This window comes from Cynocephalus volans, chromosome 6 (genome assembly GCF_027409185.1).
Source record: "Cynocephalus volans isolate mCynVol1 chromosome 6, mCynVol1.pri, whole genome shotgun sequence".
Classification (NCBI taxonomy): domain Eukaryota; kingdom Metazoa; phylum Chordata; class Mammalia; order Dermoptera; family Cynocephalidae; genus Cynocephalus; species Cynocephalus volans.
Window position 1 is genome coordinate 108,162,391 of NC_084465.1, and position 27,606 is coordinate 108,189,996.

The window sequence follows — 27,606 nt, forward strand, 5'->3', positions numbered from 1 at the left end:
TCACCTAGCCTAACTGAGCCCCATGGATTGCCAGACAATCTTCCAATCTGATCACAGGATTTCACAAGGATGTTATTCCAACATTTTTTTGGCAAACAAAAATTAGAAACAATTCATATCCATCAACAGGGACCTGGTTAAATGAATTATGGTACTGCCAGTTCAAGGGCACACAGTGCAGTTCTTAAAAAGAACAACAGAGGGCCGAGCCCATGGCGCACTCAGGAGAGTGTGGCGCTGGGAGCACAGCGACGCTCCCGCCGCGGGTTCAGATCCTATATAGGAATGGCCGGTGCACTCACTGGCTGAGTGCCTGTCACAAAAAAGATAAAAAAAATAAAAATAAATAAAAAAGAACAACAGACCTGCATGTAAAGTAAAATGAAAAGAACTCTAAAGTACACTGTTAAATGGGGGAAAGTATTATACAGAACAATCAATGTGGCTGGCTACTAGTTATTAAAATGTACAGGCATGAGCAAGCAGCTTACTCAGGCATCACTGTCTCTGCAAAGGTAAGCCCAAGACTGGTAACAGCTAGTGTCTCTAAGTAGGAAAATTAGGAAACTAGAGGTAGGAAGAGATTTTGTTCACTGAATACCCTTTTTTTTAAACTACATTTGGGCACGAGTATAATAAGATTTGTCAAGAGTTCAAAAAATTTGATACTTTTCAACTTTAAAAAAATAATCCAATCTTTTAAGTGAGACCCAGATGCAACACTTCTAATCATGGGATTATGGGTGAGCCTCGGTTTCCTCTTCTGCAATATAGGGATCATAATAGTAACTACTGTTATGGTAAGTAAGGATTAATTGAAGTACTAGTGCTTGAAAGTATTTAGTCTAATTTTTGGAAGGTAACAGTTACTCAATAAATATTATCTATTAATATCAGCAGTTATTAATTTGTACTAGCTAGGTAGTTGTATTTTATTATTCACAATGAAAAAAATGCACTGAAGTTGCCCTTTGAAAATGTATCCGCAGTGACAGTAGTCACCTACCATTCTTTCAGCATAAAGGACATACAGGACACCTATAGGGTCCAAACTGAACCTATATTAAGGAATGGGACCACTGCTCAGGTCTTGCTTATCTACAAGGTCCCTCTCTAGCAAGACCAGCCTTGGAGTTGGGCAGGGACAGGGGAGAGACTTGCCTGTCCCCCAGACCTGCCCCACTCACACTGGGAACCAGGGGACAATACCAAGACTTCTCCCCTCAACCCTCCATCCTTTCTCACCTACAGGACTACAGATGCACTGAAAGGAGGAGCCAGATTAGACACTGTCCAAGTCTTTCATGTGGATCACAGCTGAGAAGGCCATACAGAGAGACCCCTGGGACCTTGCTCACAAGCACAGTAGGTAATACAAGGGACCCCCTCCCATACCTGCTCCCCATAATTCCCTAGAGTTGGAGTAGCATGGGGAAAGACAATGGACTTTGTAATTAAATCTGAGTATGAATCCAGGCTCCACTACACATTCACTTAGGGCCTCTCTGAACCTCAGTGAACCTGTAAAATGGAGATAATATCACCTCCCTAGAAGGGTTCTTAGTACACAACAGGTACTTCCTAAATGTGTCTCCCTCTTAGGGAAACCTATAGCTTCCTAATTAAAGAAATGCACAAAGGCATGTACAAAGTCTTGGCATTGCTAGGAATCAGGGAAGCAAACTCAGTCAGAGACTACATTACTGGGCTTTCAACCTGGAGGGTCACATTTGCATGCTGGTGCCTCAGAAACAAATGGTGTCCAATGCCAAAGGCACATCTGATAATGCTTTCCCAGACCAACGTTTATGAGCCTCCAGATGGAAGGACACACCACCTCCTATGAAGCCATCGTGTCCAAAAACCAGACCTGAACTTCATCAAGCCTCTAGAGCTAATGCCCACCATAAAGGAAAAAGCAAGGGGCAGAGGAACGTGGTAAACATCACCATCGGGTTGCAGTCAGCAGAATCCTAACTGGGAAAATTTACCGTTCAACAGGCCAAGTTTCTTCAACAATAAGACAGGCAAGGGAAAGAGAGAGACATAGAGGGAGAATCCACAAATTAAAAGAGACTTAAGAGACATATTACCCAATTGCAGTATGTGGACTTTATTAGGATCCAGACAAGTGCAAATAAATTGAAAAAATTTTTGAGATAGTTGGAGAATATTGAACACTGACTGGACATGTGATGATGTTAATAATATACTCTTAATTTTTTAGGTCGGATGATGGTATTGTGAATATCTTTCAGCAATAAATATTGAAATATTTATAAATAAAAAAATATGATGGTTTGGATATGCATCCAAATAAACCTGAGCTGGGAAGGTTTTACACAGAATATGAATGAAGCCAGAATGCCCCTGAGTTAATTATTCTTGATGCTGAGTGATGGGCACATGGGGTTTCTTTACATGACTCCCTTTGATTTCATATGTTTGAAATTTTCCACCTTTATTAAAAGTAAGTGACTAAGCCATAGGTTGGGAGGGGATGCCTATGAAATAACTGGAAAGGATATAGAAAGAACTGCTGCAAATCAGTAAGAAAAACAAATATAATCCAATAGAAAAATGGGCAAAGGCTATGAGAAGCAAGTCATAGACGTGGAAATCCAAGTAGGCAGCAAGCAAATGATAAGATGGGCAACCTCACTTGTGACTTGCGAAACATGAGTTAAAACCATCTCACACGCAGGGACGTGAAAGTGTTGGCAGAACTCTTGCACACCGAGAGAGGAATTATAATTAGTTATTTTTACTTTAAAATAAGACAAAACCCAGTAAAGCTGAAGATATCATACCCTAAAACTTGGCACTGACCTTAAGGAAACACTTATGAAATGGACCTAGGAAGTGGTAACAAATGGCTGCTAATACTGCAAAAAGAGAGACGACAGACATTGCGTGTCTCCTGACGGAAAACACCACCCCAGCAATAGAGTCATATTATTAGCAAAATTAAACCTGAACCCAAGCCTCTAAATGCCAATTTAAGGAAATACAGGAAACAGAGGAGCAGATCAAATAACACTTCAGAGATGCAATTGGCACAATCTCAGTGGTGAAAAACCCTACAAGGCTAAGACTCAGTGTGTTCAATATATAAATGGTAAGAAAAAAGAGAAAGGGATGAGGAAGGAGTTTATAGACAGAAAGAAACATAGACAGTCAAATTCATAGAGACATAAAGTAGAATCATGGTTGCCAAGGGCTGGATGGAGGCGGGGACTGGGAAGTTAGTGTTTAGTGGATACAGAGTTGGGGAAGATGAAAAAGTCCTAGAGTTGGATGGTGGTGATGCCACTGAACTGTACACTTAAAAATGGTTAAAATGGTAAATTTTGTTATGTATATCATACAATTTTAAAAATTTAAAGAAAAAGAAACAGAAGAGACATAACCAATTATAATGTGTGAACCTCATGTGGATCCTGAATCCAAAAAAAAAAAAAAACTATAAAAACTTATGAGACAATTGGAAATTTGAATGTTGACTGGTATTTTATGATATAAAGGAATTACTGGCAATGGAGGGTTGATAATGATATCTTATGTTTTCTATTATTAGAAAGATATATTCTAAGATCTCTATAGATGAAATAATACCCAGTATTTGATTAGAATAATACAGAAGGAGGAAGCAGGTGCATTTGACTTGAGACAAACTTGGCCAAGACTGATAATAGCTCAACTTCACGACAGACACATGAAAGTGCATTATCCTTACCTGCCTGCCTTTGGATACTGAGCCTTTTACATAGCAAAGAAGTTTTAAAATGAAGTTATTATATACAGGCACAAAAGGACATGTGTTAAAACGTTCATGGCATCATGGTTTGCAATAGCAAAATACTGCAAACAACCTGTCTACAAACGCACAATTGAATAAAAAAGTGTGGTTATATTTCTTTCAACAGAGAACTATAAAGCCAAGAAAGTGAATGAACTAGATCAGCTGGTTCTCAACCAGGTGATTTTGTCCTCAGGGGCACATCTGGCAATGTCTAGAGACACTTGTGGTTCTCACAACCAGGGGGAGTAAAGTTACTGGCCTCTAAGTGGTAAAAGCCAGAGATGCTACTAGATGTCCTATGATGCACAGAACAGCCCCCACAACAAAGAACTGTATGGCCCAAAATAATATCCACGGTGCCGTGTCTGAGAAATCCTATACTAGATCAGTGTGGGATACTCCTCAAAGCATAACATCGAATTAAAAACAAGAAAGAAAAAAAAGTGGCAAACAGATATGTACAAGTAATATCATGTAGGTAAAAGTTAAGAACATAAATCCAAGACTGTTTACTGCTCATGGAAATTTATCTGCGTTATAAAGCGTAGTAAGACTATGGAGGGGAAGGCTATATGCCAATTTCAGAATATGGATTACTAGAGGGAGGAGCATGAAATGTTTCCTTAATAGAATTTGTAACTTTAAAAAAATTCATTCTACCCCCCTTCCATCCAAACAAAAGCAAACGTGGTAGAGATTAATGTGGGTAAAATCTGGATGGTGGGTACACAGATGCTCACTCTTTTAGTCTCCTTGCTTTTCTATACCCTTGACATTGCTAACAATGAACAAGTGGGACAGTGGGGCTGTAAGCAGCAGAGGCCGAGTGGACAGACAGGAGGGTCCAGATCTTCAGGTGGGAGTACTCACTGGCCCTCGGAGATCGATGAGCTCCTGCCTCATCTGGGACACGAGGGCTTCCTTGGCCACCAGGGCCCTGTGCAGGCGCTCGTTGAACTCGATCAGCTCACCGTGCATCTCTGCCACCTGGAACACACAAGCACCAAACCGTGAGGCTCAGGGGCAGACCCTCCCCAGTGATATGTCCCACCCTCTCTGGACCCTCCTTCCTGCCCTGTCAGCAAGGCATAGGCAGGTTGTTGAAGCTGGACTCGATGACACTGCTTACCTATGCACCACGCAAATCCACCTGTAAATGAACACATTTTGACTTGCTTGATCTTAACACTTTGGAGTCAACATGCCACAGTTTATGGTCAGAATATGACAGTGTCAGGTCATTTTTGAATCTCAGGCTTTTATTCTTGTGATGAACACTTTTCTAGGAAAATCTTTTGTTCTAATCTGAATTGTACCCATCAAGAATTTCTCTGCTAATGGCACAAGGAGAATAATTCCAACCACTCTGTTCATCGGGTCTTTGGTTGTGATAAGTTTGAAAACAGAACCAGAGCCTTATTAAGGACAGTGGCGATAATGTCACTGTTTATTCTGCGTCAGGATAAATCCTTCCCACGCACTCCTTGTGGCTTCACCACACTACCTCTGAGGCCATATTATTATTCCCACCTGGCAGAAAGAGAAACAGTACCAAGGTGTTTAAGGAGCTTGTTCAAGGTCATACAGCTAACCAAGGACGACTCCAGAGCTCTGTCTATGTGCTGTGATCCTACCACTGTACCCAGATGCAATCCAGTCAGGCCTGCCGTGAGCCATGGAATTTTTCCAAATTGAATTATTCAATACACTTGGCTGATCCCAAATAAATAAAAACAGAGGTGGCTATAAGGTAGTCCATAACCAATGTACAGACTACTCAACTACAGTTTATTCAAACATTTTAGAGAAAAGTGACATGTAATTCTGCCATGCTCTCCAAGAATCCTGAATGAAGAATCTTGCAAGCAGCCTCTTAAAGAGAAACCCCCAGAATGCAAGATCAAGCAGACCCTCACCCCAAGAGATCACCTCTCCTGTATCCCAGACTTCACCTAAGTACTAACCATACCATATGCAACACATAAGTACTTTACAGGAGACATAAAAGATACTGTCAGAATACAGAAGGGATATAAGAAGAAGCTTTGTGGGAAAAAGTTTGCTAGCCTGAGTCCTGGTACATCTGGAGGAATGAAATGGAAGCCTCCTTTTTTGTTGTCCTTATATAGAGGGTAAAAGGCATATAAGGAAATGTACCCAGATACCAGGAGTAGCCAAGGGTAGATTTTCTCCTCATACTTTCTGCTTTTCCTTACTTATGTTTCCTAATGAGCACTCCTTCATTTATTAGTGAGAGAAAACACTTAGACTCTTTCACGAATTAAGATTCTTTACCCGAAATAAAAGGGAGCCATTGTGTAATCAACATAAAATTTATCAGGTTCCTAATTGTCATCTTGATGCTTCCATTAACTTGCTCTGTGAATGCCACTCAAATGGCATCCCCTCTACCCCTGAGGAGCCCATCTCTTGCAAACCAGTATGAAATACTAAGTGCAAATGGCACAAAAGGGACAGCAAGAAGCATGCAATTAACAAAAGGAGAGTAAGTCACACTGAGCCTTTTACCAGCTTTTTTCTTTGTACAGACCTAAAATTAATATTCCCCAGTTGCATTATTCCGTTTGTAAAAGAAAAGCTTAAAGTTGATCTTCTTTTGGCTCTTAACAAACAAATACAATATTGCTAACGTAATGCCTGTGCGAATCCTCCACATGCGAACCACATAAACTTCCCATGAGCTTTCTCAGGGCTGTGGATCAATTTACCATACAATAAGCGGGAAATACACAGCTGCCAATATTACTGCTAAATACCTGATAATGTACCCCCACAAAACGCGAGGCTTTAAATAAATGCCACTGTCATTTCCAAAGCAAAGCAGATTTTGCATTTTGTTTTTGTTTTGTTTTACAGTGGGAGCCAGAGTGTTACAACAATTTTCCATAAATGCATAAAACATCAATACATTCCAGCTTCACATAATATTTATCAGGAGCTGTCAAAACCCAGGCTCTCTTTTGCAAGCAGAAGAGTGACTTGACCACATCAGAGAAACATTTTATTTCACTAGGGAATGGGGGAAGAAAAAAAATACAATGGAACTAAAAAGACAAAATTTGACAAAATAATTTTCGGCAACCATTAAAACTATGATGTTCACTGTTACTCAGCTAACCTCTAAAACTCTAAATTTTTATATTACATATCCCTACATATATAAACAGTCATTGATATAAACAGCTTGCATCTTACATAAACCACACTGAGCTTACTGTTCCTCGAATAATTATTTCCAAATTCTAGTTTAACTAGAAACAAATTCAAGACTCAGAGACAGCCTCAGAAGAGGAATGTGAGATCACAAACAGCTCCCATTATCATAAAAATAAAAGTAGGCTGCACCACCAGTGCTTCTTCTTGGAATTTTCATTAGGCTTTGAGGGCACTTACAGGTCTCATCTGACCTTCTTATTTTCAATAGCTAAGGAGAATGGCAAAGAACAGGATAGGGAGAGAAGAGATACCCAGCAGTCCATCCTGCCCCAAGCAGGCAGAGTCATCTTCCCAAAGTAACATCTGCTATCGTCACCTGCTGTTTAATACCTTCAGTGCTTCCACTGCCCTGAGGATAAAATCCAGCCTCCTTCAAGCTGTGGCCCCAGCCTCTGTCCAACCCCATCTCTCCCTCTTGGAGTCTCACTAACATCACTCAACCCCACAGGTCTTCTCTGTCCTATAAACACGCTGAGCTCTAGGAGGTATGTCTAGCAGAAGAAGCTGCAGGTACAAAGGTGGGCACCAGAAGTTGGCAGGGAGGCAGCTGAGAGAGGGGGTTAAGGTCTCAGGCTTAGGTGCAAGACAGGCCTGGGCGGGATCAGTTATTGACAGTGCGCTCTGGTGCCCACCTTCACACCTTTTCGCCTTTAAAGACATTTCATCTCCAGCAGCCTGGGGGCTGGCCAGTTAGCTCAGTTGGTTAGAGAATAATCTTGTAACACCAAGGTCAAGGGTTCAGTTCCCCATACTGGCCAGCCACCAAAAAAAAAGATATAAAATGCGGATTAAAAACCATACCCACCTGACCGGGCCACTGTGCAGATGACATGAGATGCTTTACTGAGCAGGCCTGGCAGCATGTCTGGGGCATGGCAAGTGCTCAGTGAACAAGAGCCAGTTTTACATGATATTGAATCATGTAAGGAGACATGGAGGCAACAGATAGGTGGGTCTCCAGAGACCATATGGAAAAGGACCACAATGAGCCATGCCAAGGAGCTTAGACAGCTGTGAGCAAAGACTCATTCTACCCCAAAGTGAGACATCACAGAGCCGCTAACCATCTGCCAGGCATGGCACTGGGTACTGATGGGGACAGGGGAGTCACACAGTTCATATCCTTTGACATTTGGTCAAACTATGATAGAGCAACTTGAAGGGAAGACAGAGTGTCAGGGAAGACCTCTCCGAGAGACAACATTCAGGAGTCACTTACCTAATGGGCCTCGGTACATGCCAGGTATCCTCCCATGGCAGATCTATGCCCTAAATCCCCACTAGGCACTTGCTGTGTTCTGGAGCCATCAATGCTCATGCCACTTTGGGAGTCTGACATGTTTCTTTCTACTCTCAGTTATTATAGTCCATGGAAATAAATTGAAGGCAGTTAAGGAGGAGGTGCCATCTGACAACACTAATGACAGTAACAAATCAAAAGCAAGTACCAGGTGCAGAGACAGTAACCAAGGCTGATGCAACTCCAAATGCAGCCCAACGTGGGCCTAGGATCAGGAATGGAGCCTGGATCCTCTTAAATGCCCAAAGAGAACACCTGGTTAGTAAAACCTGTGGTCCCTAAGTCATGCCTGGAAGGAACACAACTTAGTCAATCAGGTGTAAAGGCAAAATCACCATTTGGGTTTCATCCTTCAGGCTGGAGAGAAGGTAAGCAGATTTGAGAAGTTTGAGTAACAAGGCTGTTTGGCAACATCTATCAAATTTTTAAAACTACTCGCCTTTGGCTTGCAAATCACTGCTGGGCACTTATCCTTCCTCTCTACTTGCATATGAGCTCAAAGCACGAGTTTAGGTCCAAATGGCTGGAACCTGCCAAAAGCCTATCCAAAAGTGACTGGTTGAATATCCCAGGATTCTGCTACTCTCTCCTACAGACTCCCTTGCGGCAGAGAGCACTAATCAATCACTGCACCCCTTCCTTGAGAAAACTCTTAGGCAGCCATAACCAATCAAACAGTGTACTAGCCTTCAAGATGACATCTATTTTGTAGTCTTGGACTAAAAGATGGGGGGAAATGTCATCAAGAAGGTGACATTTAAGTCAGGCTTTGGAAGATGATGTCTTTTAGGGCTTCAGGAGACTGAGTAATTCTTTCCAGGTGGAGTATAAGAGAAAATGATCTCCAAAAATAATGTGGCTGTGAAAAAGCTTTTAAGTCTGTGAAAATCCCAGAAATTATCATAATTACCTGCCAAATCACGAAAAGATTATAAATTTAAAAAAAAAACAAACGCCTCTGGCATTTCCTTTCATATCAGAATGTTCTATCTAATCACATTCAAGTAAATCATGCTTCATCCTCCTTCAGCTAACAAATTAGACATTTCTTGATTAATTAGATCAAGACAGCACCCCAAAATTTCAATAGCAGCTGAGGCTCTTTTGGTCACATACCCAAACTCCCCAAGAATGTTCACTGAGATGCTTCAGAATCTAAGTTTCATAAAACTCACAAACCGTGTTTTGGCCCTGTTTACACTGGCTGTGGGGAGGGATCTGAAACTTCTTCCTGTGATGACTATATTGCACCTGCCTAGTTAAAAATGAACCCAGCCAGTGCCCACTTTGCCTTAACACACTTTTGAGCGCTAACTACATGCCAGGCCTCTTATAGGCATTAGGTACACCAGCTCATGTAATCCTTGCAAACTTCCTGCAGGAGGAGGGAGGACACACATTCTTTACAGAAGAGGCTACTGAGGCTCAGAAAGGTTAGGTTATAAGTCTAAGGTGTCAGGGTCAGAAAGTGACAGAGCGGGGATTGGAACCTATGTCCAGATAGCCCTACTATCTGTGCTCTTTGCACCCCATCTTGGGGTGTGGTAGAAAGCTGAGCCCTTTAGTGTTTAAGAAAGATAAATGTGTCCTGCCAAGTAGAGGGAAGTAACATGGTATGGACCAGAGGCTCCCAACTCAAGTTGATTAGTCACTTGGAGGGCTTCTGAAAAAAGGAGATTTGGGGGCCTCAGAAATTCCAGTTCAGTGGACTCGGGGAGATGAATCTAAAGAAATACTTTTTAAAGGCCCCAGTGACTGTCATAATCCATGAGGATTGGCAACCACTGGCAAGACAAAGGGGAGGCATTTCAGACTTAGCCTTGAATTGCAGTTGGGCCATTCCCTAGCAGTAGAAACACAGCTTTTCAGCTCATCCTTTATACAACAGGGGTGACGCAGAAGCTCTTCCACTTGCCAGCTGTCGACCTCCAAACTCTCACTGATATGAACAAAGCCACGAGCAAGAGAAAAACTGCATGACCCCTGCCTGCCAACAAGAGATGGCAGTAACTGTCATGTGCAGGGCTGTGACTATCAGTAACAGCACAGCAAATGAGTCTACAATAGTGCTGAGTGACAGGTGGCCCACGAACTGGTACCGGTATGGGAACTGTCTGCTACCAGTCTAAGAGAAGAGCAGAAATTGAAAGTAAGCATTTAGAAATGTTTAAAGCGATTTCATTTTACTATAAAACCCAGGAATTTCACACTTCTACTAGGCTTTTTTTTTAAACAAAAGTATCAGTCTGCAATGAATTGCAAATTTTTTTTAAAAAAGAGGTTCTTCACAGTTTGAAAGCACTTATGTATATAACACATATGCTGTGTTTGAAGTAACATCCTGCATTAATTATTATGAAAAACAATGATGAATAGTAAGGACAGTGATATGGATTGTGTCCCAAGTTTTATGTATTAGTAGCTTGATCCCCACTGTGACTGTTAAGAAGGTGGGAAATACTGTTATGGTGACTGAAAGGTGGGACCTTGAAGAGGTGATTAGATTATGCAGACCATGACTAAAGAATGGATTGAACATGGTAATCAGGGGCGTGGTTCTGAGGGCTTTGAAAAGGAGAGTGCATGAGGAGCTCTCTCTCTCTGCCCTGCCATTTTCGGCCATGTGAGACCCCGGGGTCACTGTTGCCACCACCAAGGCCCTCATGAGCTGTTCCGCTGGACTTTGGACTTCCCAGTCTCTGAACTGGAAGCAATAAATTTTGTTTTCTTATAAATCACCCAGTTCAGGTTTTTCTGTTATAAGCAACAGAAACAGATTAATACAGATAGACAGTAAGGATGAAAAAAGAAAACCAAAATATAGACATCTTTGGAAAAAATTTAAGAGAATTGAAAAGAAAAATATGACAAAATGATTATTATCAACATCTGTCATTCTTTTAGCTGCATTTACATTGTTTTCTTGCAGTGTCAATTTAGCCTTGAAAACTAAAATAGGGAACGTTAACTGAAATAATGTGTGTCCAGACCTAGCTCAGGACACAGAGAGTCCTCAAGAAATTATAGTTGCCATCACTCTCTTCGACTCCACACTGTGGAACCTTCTGCACAGTTACCTTATCATACCTGTCTACCAGAGGAAGAAGGTGAGGCTCGGGACTGAGTAACAGTCCAGGGATCATGAGTGACGGTGATATCTGAATCCCAGTTAGTAAAGCTCCAAAGCCCATGCTCTTTCAGTCACGTGGCCCTTTAGGCAACAAATAAATAGCTGAGGAAGAGAAATACTGCTCCCCCTTGAGAGCTCAGGAAGGCAAGTGACCTAAGGCCATACAGCTTATTCTCTAACAGGGCCACACCTGGGGACCAGGTTTTCTGCTTTTAAATCCAGCACTTTCTGCTCCTCCACTGGGGGCCATTAGACCCTCAAAGGAGATGAGAACTGGGTAAGTATGTTGTACACTGAGTTTCTCCCTCCACCTAAGGGGCAATGGTGACGGGGGGTGGGGGGGCAGCCTCAGGAAGCGTTCACTCTGCACCAAGAATGTTCCACGTACTCTCCGTTCAGTACTTCATCTGAATCCTACTGTTCCCCAAGCAGGTAAGTGCTGTTACTGTCCCTAGTTTTGCAGCTGAGGAAACTGAGGCACAGAAAGAGTAAGCAACTTGCCCAAGGCCACACGGGAAGCAAGCAGCAGAACTAGCATTCAGATTCCTGAGTCCATGTTCTTGGCAACACTCCTCTATCCTGTCCCCTCAGCACACACCATCACCATGATGCTGAGCTGGTGTCTCATGATACCATCGGAAAAGCAGAGGATGGGGGAGAGGTGACAAACCCGAGAAAAAGGACTGAGAGCATCAGCAAAAGTAAGGCATACATGTGCATGCACACACGCACATACACATGCCTGTAGCCCAGGAAAAGGCACCGCCAACCCTGCCGTGAATGGCCGTCATCAGCAGGCAGAGGGAGAAGACGACCTGGGCTCTGGCAGCACCCACTGCCCTCTGAGCATCCTGAGACCAAGGACCCTAGCAGTTAGGGAAGGAGCACGCAGAGTAAGCAAGAACCCTGGCAAAGGCGGAGCCTACTGTGAAACCCTGGGCCCAAAGAAGACTCCCAGAGAAGATTCTGGGAGCTCCCCAGCAGCCAGGATGAGCCTTTCCCAAAGTGGTTCTTGCTTCCTGTGAAGGCATTTGGGAAACTAGTTTTTAAATGAAAATCCCAACATGAGGACATTTTGAGAGACTGTCAGATATCACTTCTGGATGTTCCAGATCAAGAAGCCTTCCGAGGAGGGGAGACTCGAATGGGTTATAAGAAACTCAAGGCACAAGGAGGTCAAATCCAGGTCCTGACTACTCACTGCTGCATGACCTTCGGTAAATAATTACACATTGGTGATTCTTGGTATAGGTTGAGTATTCCTAATCCGAAATCCAAAATCCAAATGCTCCTAAATCGGAAACTTTATGAGTGCCAGCAGATGCTCGAAGGAAATGCTCATTGGAGCATTTTGGATTTTCAGATGAGGGATGTTCAACTGGTATGTATTCTGCAAATATTCCAAAAAAATCTGAACTCTGAAACACTTGTGGTCCCAAGCATTTTGGATAAAGGATACTCAACTTGTATCTTACTTGTAACATGGGGATACTGTCACCTGTACAGGTTTGTCATAAGGTACAAGGAATCACAGAGTTCAGGTGGTTACCCAGTACCTGCCACAGTGAACGGCATATATATAATATAACGAGCACTTTCTATGGGTCAGACAGTGTTCTAAGGGCTTTACACATGTGTGCACACTACAAGCCTGGGAGGTGGATATTTTCCCCATTTACACATGAGGAAAACCAAGGCTCAGAGAGGTGGGGTGAATGTTCAAAGTCATGCAGTCTGCAAGGAGGGGGGCAGTCTGTCTCCAGAGCTCACAGTCCTGTGCCTCCCATCTTTTGAATCTCTCCAGTTTCTTTCTTCCTTCTAGTCCACCTTTTGCTTTGGTTCTGCTGTGTGTAGGACTGACCCCAGGAGGTTGTTCAGGCTTGCCCTGATGAGGCAGGAGCTCTGATATTTCAGCACAGATCATCCTCCACATCACATCAGAAAGCCCCCAAGCGACAAGCTCAGCCAAAGCTACGAGGCAGAGCCATCCTGAGGAGCCACCGAGATAGTGCTGTGTGGGCTCTGCCTGCAGAGCCACTAACATAAATAGAGGCTTGTAAGTAAACCTGGTGATGACTTCACATTTAAAAGACTCCCTTAGTGTCTGTAACAAGCCCCTCTGTGCTCAGAACACTGCGCTTAAGAGAGGTAATACTTAAAAACATTTGGCTGGGATTACAGCTTAATGGGGGAAAACAGCCAGCACTAACAACAGCTCAATTAATAACGGGAGGCCTCTGAGAAACAGATGTTTAGGTAACTGTTCCAGCTCTGCCAGCCCCGAATGCTGGTCCTCATTTCTCCTGACGTGGCTTTTCAGAGAATACACAAGCTCACTGTGGAGGAAGGCCGAACAGAGCAGCATCTGCTAACAGCCCAGGCAACACCTCTTTCCTCCTGCTTCTTACTAATGGCCCTTAGAGCACAGAGGCAGAATATACAGAAATGACAACATTAAAATAGCAGCCAGCACCTTCTTGGTGGTTGTTTGAGACACATGAGAAAAGACAGGAGAAAAAAAAGAGCAAAAGCAAAACCATGAGTTCCAGCCCTCTGCTGAAAGATGCATTCACCTAAGAACAATGCGAGGGGCATTTATGCAGCTGTGAGGGTTTCTAAGCAGGTTCCCATCAATTCTCACCTGTCCTGTTAGCACATTACCAGGAGAGGTCGCACAGCATAGTGGTTAAGGCCAGGCAGCCTGAGATTAAAACACACCTTCCCCCTTCCTAGATATGACTTTGGGCAATTTATTTTCACCTCTCTGGGCCTCAGTTTCTTATCCACAAAACTGCATTAATAACAATGCAAACTTCACAGGGCTTTTGTGAGATTAAATAAGTTAATACATATGAAGTGCTTAACTTAGGGGTTGGCATCACGAAGTACTCCATAAATGGTAGCCTTCTTATCCACTAAACAGGCACCACTGGAAACATCCAGTGTCACTGGTCCTGTGGAACCTACATCATTAATCTCTCTCAGATCTGACCCATCCTCCATGCCTGCTGCCAAATCTTGGTTTGGAAATGACCCATTCTCCCACCTAGAAAAACACCACAGCCTTCTTGCTGCCTCCCTGCCCCCCCCTCCCCCGCTGACGCTCAAATGGCCCTCCTTAAACTCAAACTGGATCGTGTCCTTTCTCTGCTTAAAACCCTTCAATGATGTTGACCAAAAAAATTACATGAAATAATACTGGGGAGACTGGGGTAGCAGGACTGGTCTTGGGTTGATGATTGCTGGGGCTGAAATGGACACACCCACAGGTACATTAGACTATCCTGTCTACATTCAAATTTCACCATAATCCAAAGTCATTTAAAAAAAATCCTTCAATGAATTGGAGAATAGTCTGCTAAGTGAAAGAAGCCAGGCACAGAAAGACAAATACCACATGTCCTCACTTATATTAGAATCTAAAACAGTCAGACTCATAGAAGCATAGAACAGAATGGTGGTGACACAGGCTGGGGATGGGGACAATGGGGAAATGATGGTCAAACGATACAAAGTCTCAGACAAGAGGAATAAGGTAGTTTTTTTGTTTGTTTTTGAGATCTATTGCACAGTGTGGTGAACACATTTAATAATAGTGTACATTTCAAAATTGCTAAGGGAATAAATTTCAAATGTTCTCACTACAAAAAAACGATGTGTATTTGTAGTGAAGGATATGTTAATTAGCTCATTAAATTACTCCACATTGTATTCATAAATCATAACATCATTTTGCACCCCATAAATATATACAATTATAAATTGTCAATATACAAGAAGACTTTTTATAAATTTTTAAAAAATCAAATCAAATAGAACTTTCATTTGGTTAAAAAAAAAATCCTTCAATGGCTTCCCACTCACTCGTTTACTTGACATAGCACAGAATCAGTGGGTGCAGGGGAGGGATGGAAGAGAAGGGAGGGATGGAGGACAGGGGAGGAGACATTTCAGGGGAAGGACCGACACTAAAAAAATGAGAATACACCGGCAACTTGCCTCCTTCCCACACACGCCTCCTAAAATCCTATCTACTCTTCAAAGCTTAACTCAAATATCAGTTTACCTCCTTCCCCAACTCCTTCAATCCATTCATCCATCTTCTTCATAAATGATTCCTCAATAATAGCAGCAACAGTTGCTGTTCTCTGAGTACTTACTATGTATCAAGCACATCAAGCTCAACATAAAGGCGGTATAAAGGCTCTTTCATGCAAATAAGAAAAAGGCAAGCCCTCCGAGTGGCCACAGCCTCATGGGGCCTGGGTTTGGTGAGTGGGGACACAGCAAGACTCAGCTCCCACTGGTGCCCCAGAGCCACACACCACTGTGCAGCGTACAACCTGCCCAAACTACACACACAGACCTTAGCCATTATGCTAGATGCTAAATGTTGCTCCCATTCTACAGGAGAGGACACTGAGGTCCACAGGGGCTAGAGCACTTGCCCTTGGTCACAGGGAGATGACTGTAATAGCTGATGCCCAGAGCCATGCTCTACATGTTACACGAATCTCCCACAGAAGGAGGTATGGCACTGCCACAGTCGGCCTTCATGCACACCAGCAGACAGCGCCGTCTCCTGGGCAGTTCAAAGCCCTGGCAAGGAGCAGAGGATCTCACCCAACTCCACAAGTCTTACTTGGGATTGCTGCCAATGCTACCTATGTCAGCAGACACTTCCAGGGCTTATTTCTACTGGACTAATTATGGGAGGGTCAGTGGAGGAGAAGGGGCAAAGGCTCCTGTCTGTTAACAAAGCATATAATGTAGTTTACCTGGCATCACACAATGGTTGTAATTATAACCCACTAGAAGCACAAACCACGGTGCTCGGCTGGGACTGTGAAAATGGGTCAAGAATTACTTTAAAAGGCTCTACTGGCCTCTCCTTTCAAAAGCACTGCTGTTACAGGCTTGCTCACCGAGGACGGTTATCGATTTCCAAGGATCTCTGAGTTGGATGGCAGCTCAGCATTGGCTTCAGCTGCCTGCCCAGTACAGAAAGCCTTCTCCAGCCTGACGGGAAGGCAGCTGAGGAGGAGGAAGGGAGGCCGTCATCATTAAGAACAAACACTGAGCACCTGCTGTATGCCAGACCCAGTTCTAAGCACTGCCCTTACAACAGCCTTACGAGGCCTACCCATAGCATAGTTCCTCCTTTAGAAACTCATCTTCGTTATCTAAAAATTCTCAGGTTCGAGGGGAGTTTCAAGATGGCGGCGGCTGCGGCGGCTGCGGCGGCTGGCGCGGAGTAGCTGAGGTGGAAAAGGTGGCCACTGGGCCTCAGGCAGCTGGGAAACTTGTGGACCTTCCTCTGGCCATCTCTTAAGGGAGGACCGCTGCTGCTGGCCGGTCGTGGGGGCTCAACGCCACTTTGCCCCCGGCAGGAGAGGCTGCCTCATTTACAGGCAACAGCTTTGAAGTGTGGAGCAGGAAAAGAACTGATTCTTAGCTGCAAAAGTGAGTCTTGAAACAGGGAACACGGCGCCAGGGCGGCTGTGGATGCAGCCAGGATCCCGGAGGCTGGGGCCGCACTGAAGGCGGCCAGCTGCCCTATTCAGGATTCGAGGTTTCAGGCCGGCATTAAAGAAGATTCCTGGGAGCGCCCGAGCGGCGCCGCGACTGAACAGCCCGAGGCGGCAGCGCCGAGAACACGGAAGGCAACAAACCAGAGACAGAGCGAGCGCCCGACCTGGCACAGCACTGTGAGTGATCCCTGGCACAGCTCTGTTCGGGGGGTGAATGCCCACGCAGCTTCCGCCTGCACCACCAGGCCACTCACTGCCCCGGTGCTGCCTCCATTTTCCCAGGTGCGGGCAGCTCCGCCCTGCTCGGCCATCACTGAGCCCATTTGCTTGGCCTGGCGCGGGGCTTTCCGGACCCTGCGGGCCGACCTCCTCTCCCACTCCCTCCGCGGTTCTCTGGCAGGACTGGGGGTGTGGGGCGTCCCGACCAGTTTTGGGAGGGCTAGGAAGTACGGGCGGGCCGACTGTCACTCCACCACACCCTGGACTCCGGCCCCGGTAAACTTCCTGTTACTGGGAGGCAGATACCATCTCTGCGACCACCAGTTTGGAAAAAAGCCTAACGAATTTCTGGTTGGGAATAGTGCGGTAGGAGAGTTCCCAGGTCCGCTTGAACCTGCCGGAGAGCAGGCTGCAGGCGGGCACTAGACTCGGTTTATACTGGGGGGATACAAAGGTGAACAAGACCCGAGAAAGATCTACACAGTGCTACAAAGGCACCCAGAGAGACCGGTCGTCTGTGCCTAGCAGAAACCTGGTAGACTTCCTGGGCGAGGCGGTGCTGAGCAGGGTCTTGAAGGCCCAGCTGATAGACGAGGGGTGCAGAAGACACGCCCCAGCCCAGCACAGTGTGCACAGAGGGGGGAGACGTGCGGCCAGGAGGCGGAGACTCGACAGAAACCACACACCCGGTGGGGTCGCCACTGCACGATCTAACAGCCTGGGCCAGAGCACACGGAACGGGGAGAAGTCCTGCACAGGAAGTGAAAGCTCAACAGAGATCACACACCCTGTAGTACGTGATCCACCAGCCCAGCAGAGTCCAAGCTGACCAGAAAGGTGGATCCCCGGAGAAGCCCAAGACCCGAGGCAACCACACACACAAGACACTAGAGGCCAACTGAGCAGTCACGGTGGGAGCCATACCAAATTGGCAACCACAGCAACATCCTATTAGTCATTAGTCTTAAACCGGTAGACTGTGAAACCCCCTGCAACAATGAATAAACACCAAAAAAAAGACACCAGAAATACAAAAAATCAAGAAAGTACACCACCAAAAGTTAATAAATCTCATACCCTAGATCCTATAGAACAAGAAGCCCTTGAAATAACTGACAAGGAATTTCGAGTGATAATTCTAAGGAAACTGAATGAGATACAAGAAAACTCAGCTAGACATCATGATGAAATGAGGAAAAGTATACAGGATCTGAAAGAGGAAATATACAAGGAAATCAATGTCCTGAAAAAAAATGTAGCAGAACTTGCTGAACTGAAGAAGTTATTCAGCGAAATAAAAAACACAACGGAGAGTTTAACCAGCAGGCTTGTCGAAGTTGAAGAGAGAACCTCTGAACTTGAAGATGGGCTGTTTGAAATAACACAAGCAGACAAAAAGAAAGCAAAAAGAATCAAGGACATGGAAGAAAATCTGAGAGAGATATCAGACAACCTCAAGCGCTCAAATATCCGAGTCATGGGTATTCCAGAAGGGGAGGAAAATGGAGATTCCATTGAAAACATATTCAAAAAAATAGTGGCAGAAAACTTCCCAGGTATAGGAAAAATCACAGATCTTCAGATCCAGGAAGCTCAACGATCTCCAAACGTATTCAACCCAAAAAGGCCTTCTCCAAGACATGTCATAGTCAAATTGGCAAAACTCAGAGACAAAGAGAGAATCTTAAAAGCTGCAAGAGAGAAGCGTCAAATCACCTATAAGGGAGCCCCAATCAGGTTAACATCAGACTTTTCATCACAAACCCTAAAAGCTAGAAAGGAATGGGATGATATTTTCAAAATACTAAAAGACAAAGATTGCCAGCCAAGAATACTCTACCCTGCAAGGCTATCCTTCCGAAATGAGGGGCAAATAGTATATTTCTCAGACAAACAAAAACTGCGGGAGTTCACTACCACAAGACCACCCTTACAAGAAATCCTCAAGGGAGTACTGGGTTTGGTTCCTGAAAAATAACTACCACTGCCATAAAAACCTAAGAAAAATCTAAACCCGCTAGTACAATAAAAATGGCATTCATGAAGAGAAAACAAGCTAACAAAAACACTATCTACAACCTAAGGAACCAACAAACAAAGAAACCAAACAGTAAATCAGAAAGCAAGGAACAAAAGACACCTAAGACAACCAAACAACCAATAAAATGCTAGGAATAAATCAACACCTTTCAATAACAACTCTTAATGTTAAAGGCTTAAATTCCCCAATTAAAAGACACAGACTGGCTGACTGGATCAAAAAGCAGGACCCAACTATATGCTGCCTACAAGAAACCCACCTCACCCATAAAGATTCACACAGACTAAGAGTGAAAGGATGGAAAAAGATTTACCATGCAAACAGAAAAGAAAAACGAGCTGGAGTGGCTATTCTTATATCTGACAAAATAGACTTTAAACTAAAAACCATAAAAAGAGATAATGAGGGACACTACTTAATGATAAAAGGACTGATCCATCAAGAAGACATAACAATCATAAATATGTACGCACCTAATGTTGGAGCAGCCAGATTTATAAAACAAACTCTATTAGACCTAAAGAAGGAAATAGACACTAATACCATAATAGCAGGGGACCTGAACACTCCACTGTCAATATTAGACAGATCATCTAGGCAAAGAATCAGTAGAGAAACACAAGATCTAAACAAGACTCTAGACCAATTGGAATTGGCAGATATCTACAGAACATTCCACCCAACAACCTCAGAATATTCATTCTTCTCATCAGCACATGGATCATTCTCCAGGATAGATCACATATTAGGTCACAAATCAAGTCTCAGTAAATTCAAAAAAATTGGAATTATCCCATGTATCTTCTCAGACCACAATGGATTAAAACTAGAAATTAATAACAAACAAAACTCTGGAAACTATACAAACACATGGAAATTAAACAGCATTCTACTTAATGACATATGGGTCCAAGAAGAAATCAAGCAGGAAATCAAAAAGTTTATTGAAACTAATGAAAACAATGATACATCATACCAAAACCTGTGGGATACTGCAAAAGCAGTATTGAGGGGAAAATTTATTGCATTAAATGCTCACTTCAGAAGAATGGAAAGATGGCAAGTGAACAACCTAACACTTCACCTTAAAGAACTAGAAAAACAAGAACAATCCAATCCTAAAGTTAGCAGACGGAAAGAAATCATTAAGATCAGAGCAGAACTGAATGAAATTGAAAACCAAAAAACAATTCAAAAGATCAACGAATCAAAAAGTTGGTTTTTTGAAAAGATAAATAAAATTGACAAACCATTAGCATGGCTAACAAAAAAAAGAGAGAAGACTCAAATAACAAAAATTAGAAATGAAAAAGGCGATATTACAACTGATTCATCTGAAATACAAGGAATCATTCGAGACTACTATAAACAACTGCACGCCAACAAATTTGAAAATCTGGAGGAAATGGATAAATTTCTGGACACACACAAGCTCCCAAAACTGAACCGTGAAGACGTAGAAAATCTGAACAGACCAATAACAATAAAGGAGATTGAAGCTGTTATCAGAAGGCTCCCAACAAAGAAAAGCCCAGGACCAGATGGATTCACAGCAGAATTTTACCAAACATTCAAAGAGGAATTGACACCGATTCTTTACAAACTATTCCAAAAGATTGAAACGGACGCAAATCTCCCAAACTCATTCTATGAAGCAAACATCATCCTGATACCAAAACCAGGTAAAGATATAACCAAAAAAGAAAACTACAGGCCGATATCCTTGATGAATATAGATGCAAAAATCCTCACTAAAATACTAGCAAACAGAATACAGCAACACATACGAAAAATTATTCATCACGATCAAGTGGGATTCATCCCAGGGATGCAAGGTTGGTTCAACATACGCAAATCAATAAATGTGATACACCATATTAATAAACTCAAACACAAGGACCATATGATCATCTCTATAGATGCTGAAAAAGCATTTGATAAAGTTCAGCACTCATTCATGACAAAGACCCTCTATAAGTTAGGTATAGAGGGAAAGTATCTCAACATAATTAAAGCCATATATGCCAAACCCACTGCCAATATCATCCTGAATGGGGAAAAGCTGAAAGCTTTTCCTTTAAGAACAGGCACTAGACAAGGATGCCCACTCTCACCACTCCTATTCAACATAGTGTTGGAAGTACTAGCCAGAGCAATCAGAGAAGAGAAGGAAATAAAGGGCATCCAGATTGGAAAAGATGAAGTCAAACTGTCCCTGTTTGCAGATGACATGATCCTATATATCGAACAGCCTAAAACCTCTACAAAAAAACTGTTGGAATTGATAAATGATTTCAGCACAGTAGCAGGATACAAAATCAACACACAAAAATCAGTAGCATTTCTTTTCTCCAATAGTGAACATGCAGAAGGAGAAATCAAGAAAGCCTGCCCATTTACAATAGCCACCAAAAAAATAAAATACTTAGGAATTGAGTTAACCAAGGAGGTGAAAAATCTCTATAATGAGAACTACAAACCACTGCTGAGAGAAATTAGAGAGGATACAAGAAGATGGAAAGATATTCCATGCTCTTGGATTGGAAGAATCAACATAGTGAAAATGTCCATACTACCCAAAGTGATATACAAATTCAATGCAATCCCCATCAAAATTCCAAAGACATTTTTTTCAGAAATGGAAAAAACTATTCAGACATTTATATGGAACAATAAAAGACCACGAATAGCCAAAGCAATGCTCAGCAAAAAAAATAAAGCTGGAGGCATAACACTACCTGACTTTAAGCTATACTACAAAGCTATAATAACCAAAACAGTATGGTACTGGCATAAAAACAGACACACTGACCAATGGAATAGAATAGAGAATCCAGAAATCAACCCACACACTTACTGCCATCTGATCTTTGACAAAGGCACCAAACCTATTCACTGGGGAAGGGACTGCCTCTTCAGCAAGTGGTGCTGGGATAACTGGATATCGATATGCAGGAGAATGAAACTAGATCCATACCTCTCACCGTATACTAAAATCAACTCAAAATGGATTAAGGATTTAAATATACACCCTGAGACAATAAAACTTCTTAAAGAAAACATAGGGGAAACACTTCAGGAAATAGGACTGGGCACAGACTTCATGAATACGACCCCAAAAGCACAGGCAACCAAAGGAAAAATAAACAAATGGGATTATATCAAACTAAAAAGCTTCTGCACAGCAAAAGAAACAATTAAAAGAGTTAAAAGACATCCAACAGAGTGGGAGAAAATATTTGCAAAATATACATCTGACAAAGGATTAATATCCAGAATATATAAGGAACTCAAACAACTTTACAAGAAGAAAACAAGCAACCCAATTAAAAAATGGGCAAAAGAGCTAAGTAGGCATTTCTCTAAGGAAGATATACAAATGGCCAACAGACATATGAAAAAATGCTCAACATCACTCAGCATCCGGGAAATGCAAATCAAAACCACATTGAGATACCATCTAACCCCAGTTAGGATGGCTAAAATCCAAAAGACTATGAACGATAAATGCTGGCGAGGCTGCGGAGAAAAAGGAACTCTCATACATTGTTGGTGGGACTGCAAAATGGTGCAGCCTCTATGGAAAATGGTATGGAGGTTCCTTAAACAATTGCAAATAGATCTACCATACGACCCAGCCATCCCACTGCTGGGAATATACCCAGAGGAATGGAAATCATCAAGTCGAAGGTATACCTGTTCCCCAATGTTCATTGCAGCACTCTTTACAATAGCCAAGAGTTGGAACCAGCCCAAATGCCCATCATCAGATGAGTGGATACGGAAAATGTGGTACATCTACACAATGGAATACTACTCAGCTATAAAAACGAATGAAATACTGCCATTTGCAACAACATGGATGGACCTTGAGAGAATTATATTAAGTGAAACAAGTCAGGCACAGAAAGAGAAATACCACATGTTCTCACTTATTGGAGGGAGCTAAAAATTAATATATAAATTCACACACACACATACACACATACACACACAAACCGGGGGGCGGGGAGGAAGAAGATATAACAACCACAATTATTTGAAGTTGATACAACAAACAAACAGAAAGGACATTGTTGGGGGGGAGGGGGGGAGGGAGAAGGGAGGGAGGTTTTGGTGATGGGGAGCATTAATCAGCTACAATGTATATCGACAAAATAAAATTTTTAAAAAAAATAAATAAATAAATAAATAAATAAATTTAAAAAGCTAAAAAAAAAAAAATAAAAAAATAAAAAAAATAAAAATTCTCAGGTTCATTCATTCAACAAAAAGCTACTAAGCATCTACCATCTGCCACATCCTGTTTTAAGCACTGTGGATATAGCTGCAAACAAAAGAAATAAAAACTACTGCCCTCGTGGCTTTGACAGGTAAGGAAACAGAGGCTTGCAGAGGTTCTGTCCTGGCTGAAGCTCAAATAGAGACCTGGGGATCAGAACCCAAAGCCTGTTCTCAAAACAACCGCACTGTACAATCTCTCTGCTCTGTGCTTATTAATTCATAAACTCTCACCCTTTCTGAGGCCAATGTGCCTCTGCACATTTGTGAAACCATGTATTCAGTCATTCATTCACATTTCTTCATATATTCAACAAACATTTATTAAGCAACTACGTGCCAGGCACTGTCCTGGGCATCAGTATGACCAGGACCCCACCCTGGCTCTCAAGGTGCTCCCTTTTCTCATGGGGTCCAGACAGTCAACAGTTCTCACACAGTGTGGCCAGCAGCACTGCAGGAACACGGAAGTTCCTGGGAATATGCAGAAGGGGCACCTACCCAGCTTGGGGGGTCAGGGGAAGCGTCCAGAAGAAGGTACACTCAGCCAAGGCTGGAGGGCAGGAAGAGGAGAGGCTACACGAGGCAGGAGAGCAAGTGCAAACCCAGGCCCCGCCACTGCCCAGCCCCATCTCTCCTCTGCTCCTGTCTCCTCGGCTGTAAAGTGGGGACCATCCTGCTGAGCAGTGTTTTAGATCAGGGAAGAACTGACTTCAGAACAGCCAGGCTGGCACAGAGCAGGGGCTCACCACAGGACAGCTTATTGGTATTCCCGAAAATGGGCTGCCAGATCCAGCAAGTTATATAATATCGCACAACTACACTAGCTCCCCACTTCAGAGCATTCTCCAGAAAATATTTTACCCTGAATTGTTGCTTTTACATTTAGTTTGCAGGGTGCTGGAAAGCACAGACTTTCATATAAAGATGTAAATTCTGAAATTATGTGGCTCTTTGTCATATTCTAATGTCTTCCAGAAATCAGGGAGGCTGGTGTGCATTTTTAATCATATTCCTTTGGAAGGAATACACAGGGACCTCCTGAATATTTCAACCATGGCTCAATAAATTATGTGCAAGTTTCAAAAGAAAGACAGTAAATGAAAAACATTAAATTTTATGAGCATCAAAAATGTTTTTCTCCCTCAAGAGTCCCTTTCTCATACCAAACAGCACTCATATAGAGTTGAGAAGAGGCCCCTTCAGGTAACAACTGGCTGCCCTCCCAGGGAAGAGCACACATCTATTTGTGCCAAGGAGTAATCTGTGAACACAAACACCTGACTGTGTTCCAGTAAAGACTGTGCTCCACATAAACGAGCAGTGAGGGATGGTTTGAAGGATGAACTTGGTGGAGCTGGCTGGCCAGGGTTTGGTCCCAATCTGCCATTGACTCGGTTGGGTGACCTTCAGCAAGTCATTCAACCTCTCTCAGCCTCAGTTTCTACATCTATAAAATGGCAGCCACAGGAGTACTTATATCAGTGTTGTTTATGAGGATTAAATGACTTAATCCATAACAAGGACTCAATAAATGATACCTTGATTCTGACTCTTACAGCTTTGATCAACACCTGAAAATGTGCGCATCCTTAAAATTTCTTTAAGACCTGTGGCCATCACAGTGAGAAGACAAGATGAGATGGTTTTAAAAAAAACAATAACATGGAATTTTAAGGCAGACAGACCGAATTCAAATCTAGGAGCACGCTTTGCTGGTTGGGTATGATGAACAGAAGCAGCTACTGCTTCTGTACAGTTCTGAAACCACCATCTCCAAGCCTCACTGTTTCACCAGCAGATTGGAGATCATGATCTTTCCCCTCCAAGGGGTACTGTGGGATGTGACTGGGATCACAAGCATTAAAGTACCAAGCACACAGTCTAGCCCTCAGCAGGCATGCAAACATCAGCTTCTTTTCTTCCTTTGCACAGGCTGCAGGAAATAAAACTTTTTCTCTGGGTCACTCGAGCCCCCATGACATACTCAGTGAAGATAAATGCAAAAACATCACATGCTTCCCCACCTGGGCCGTCCCCAACAGAGTGGCTCATCACACGTGATCTTCCTCTGCTTTCTTTACTTGAGCAGTAAGTGTGACAAGACCACACCCACCTCTCAGCCTCTGGTAGAGGTAAAAAAGAGTCCGTGGTTCCATTTGGGGAGTTAGCCTAAATTGCCTTCTCTCCTGGCACAAAGCACTGAGCTGGAAGTGATTTGGCAGCTGAGCAGTCACGAGTCCACCGCTGCTCTAGCCCTGCAATGGGAGTGACATGGAGACAAGAAACGGGTCCTGGTGGTGGAGATACTGGTGCTCACCAAGCACCCTACCTGCTCCCCAAATTTTCCATCACCTTGTGCAGAAGTGGGCACAGGCTTTGGATGATTCTGGCCAATGGCAGCAGTGACATATGTTGCTTCTGAGTCACAGCATAGGACTGCTGGTATGCGACCCTGCAACTGTGCCTTCTCCTGCCATGCTAAGTGAGAGAGCCACGTTCTCCAGATGGTATGGCTACAAGACGGGGGAGCCTCTGACATCCCAGATTCCTGAGTCAGTATGTGAAGCAGAAGGCACCCACTCTTGCCCCTGAAAACCCGTGGTAAACACATAGTATGAATGGGAAATGCTGTGGGTCAAATGTGTCCCCCAAAAGTTCATGTACTGGAAACTTGACCCCACTGTAACAGTGTCAAGAGGGTGGGAAAGCCTATCATGGTATTTGAAAGGTGGGGCTTTTAAAAGGTAATTAGTTTGTGAGAATTGTACCCTTGTGAATGGACTGACCCATTCATGGAGTAATGGGCATGGTTCTGATGGCTTTAAAAGGAGAGCGAGTGAGCAGGTTAGCTCTCTTGCTCAGCCCACCCTCACCATGTGACACCCTGCATTACTGTGGACAGTCACCACCAAGAAAAAGGCCCTCATCAGATGTGTTGCCTGGACCTTGGACTTTCCAGCCTCCAAACTGGAAGAAACGAATTCTATTTCTTTATAAATTACCCAGTTCCAGGTATTCTGACATAAGCAACAGAAACAAAGTAATACAGGAAATAAGCTTTTGTTTTGTTAAAGCGCTGAGATTGGGGATCATTTGTTACTACAACAGAACCAACCCAATCCTGACTAACCCAAGCTTCAACTTGACAACACTGCATCTTCCTAGCTCTGTCACAATAGGCCTGAAAGTATGAGGAATGGAACAGAGGCCAGTGATGTTTGTTAAAGGCTTTCTCACACGACAGGCACAAGAGGTGGATATCATGATCCCCTTCTTACTGAAAAAGAAACTGGGCTCAGACAAGTTAAACATTTTGTTCAAGGTCATACAACGAACAAGTGTGGAAGCCAGAATTTGAACCCAGGTCTATCCATCCCAAGGCCTGTGTCCTGTCTACTATATAGGCCCAAGAGGTACATTCTAATAAATCTCAGTCTGTGAAGGCCCCAAATACAATTGGTCTCTCTTCAGGCTCTAATGATAATAGGAACCACAGGTTGGGAGCATTCCATGTGCCAGACACTGTTCTGGGTCCTTCACCAACCTTTCTTCATTGTAATATTCATATCCCTTCAGGCATTATGCCCATTTTACAGGTAAGCAAAAAAGACTTAAAGAGACTGTAGGTAGAGTTCTCATAACGAGACAGTGAGGTAAACAAAGGAAAGATGCTGGCAGAGATGGGCAAAGAATATAGGCTCCTTTAACAGAGGTACAGGAGACTCTGGAACATGCCCTACTGGAGGATGGCTGGCCTTCAGGAGCCCACAAAGATACCTCGATGCCCAAGATACCACATGGTTAGGCTGAGCTCTTCAGATTCTTAGAGATGCTCACTCCTGGAGAAGGGGGGGAGGGAGGGGGTAGATAATCTCTCTGGTCCCTCCTAACTGTTCTGGAGATTCTAGCCTCCTGTCTACTGGTCACCAGGTATGAGTGACTGATAACGGCCTCACCATGCCCTCAAGTGGTCACTCTGTGCCAGGTGAATTAAAGACCAATTTCTCCAGAACTCCAGATTCAAACCCAGTTCTGTCCAGCTCAAAACCATGCTCTTCCCAC

General features: G+C 43.3%; 1 protein-coding gene across 3 annotated transcripts in view; it reads right to left on the bottom strand.

Moving 5' to 3' along the window:
- The window catches only part of SNX29 (sorting nexin 29), a 573,196-nt gene that overhangs the window by 208,593 nt on the left and 336,997 nt on the right, over nt 1-27,606 (bottom strand). For all 3 annotated transcript variants that reach the window (XM_063099603.1, XM_063099601.1, XM_063099602.1), the window contains one exon: nt 4,673-4,789. In XM_063099603.1, coding sequence (XP_062955673.1) covers nt 4,673-4,789 — 117 coding nt within the window. The remainder of the gene's footprint in view (nt 1-4,672; nt 4,790-27,606) is intronic.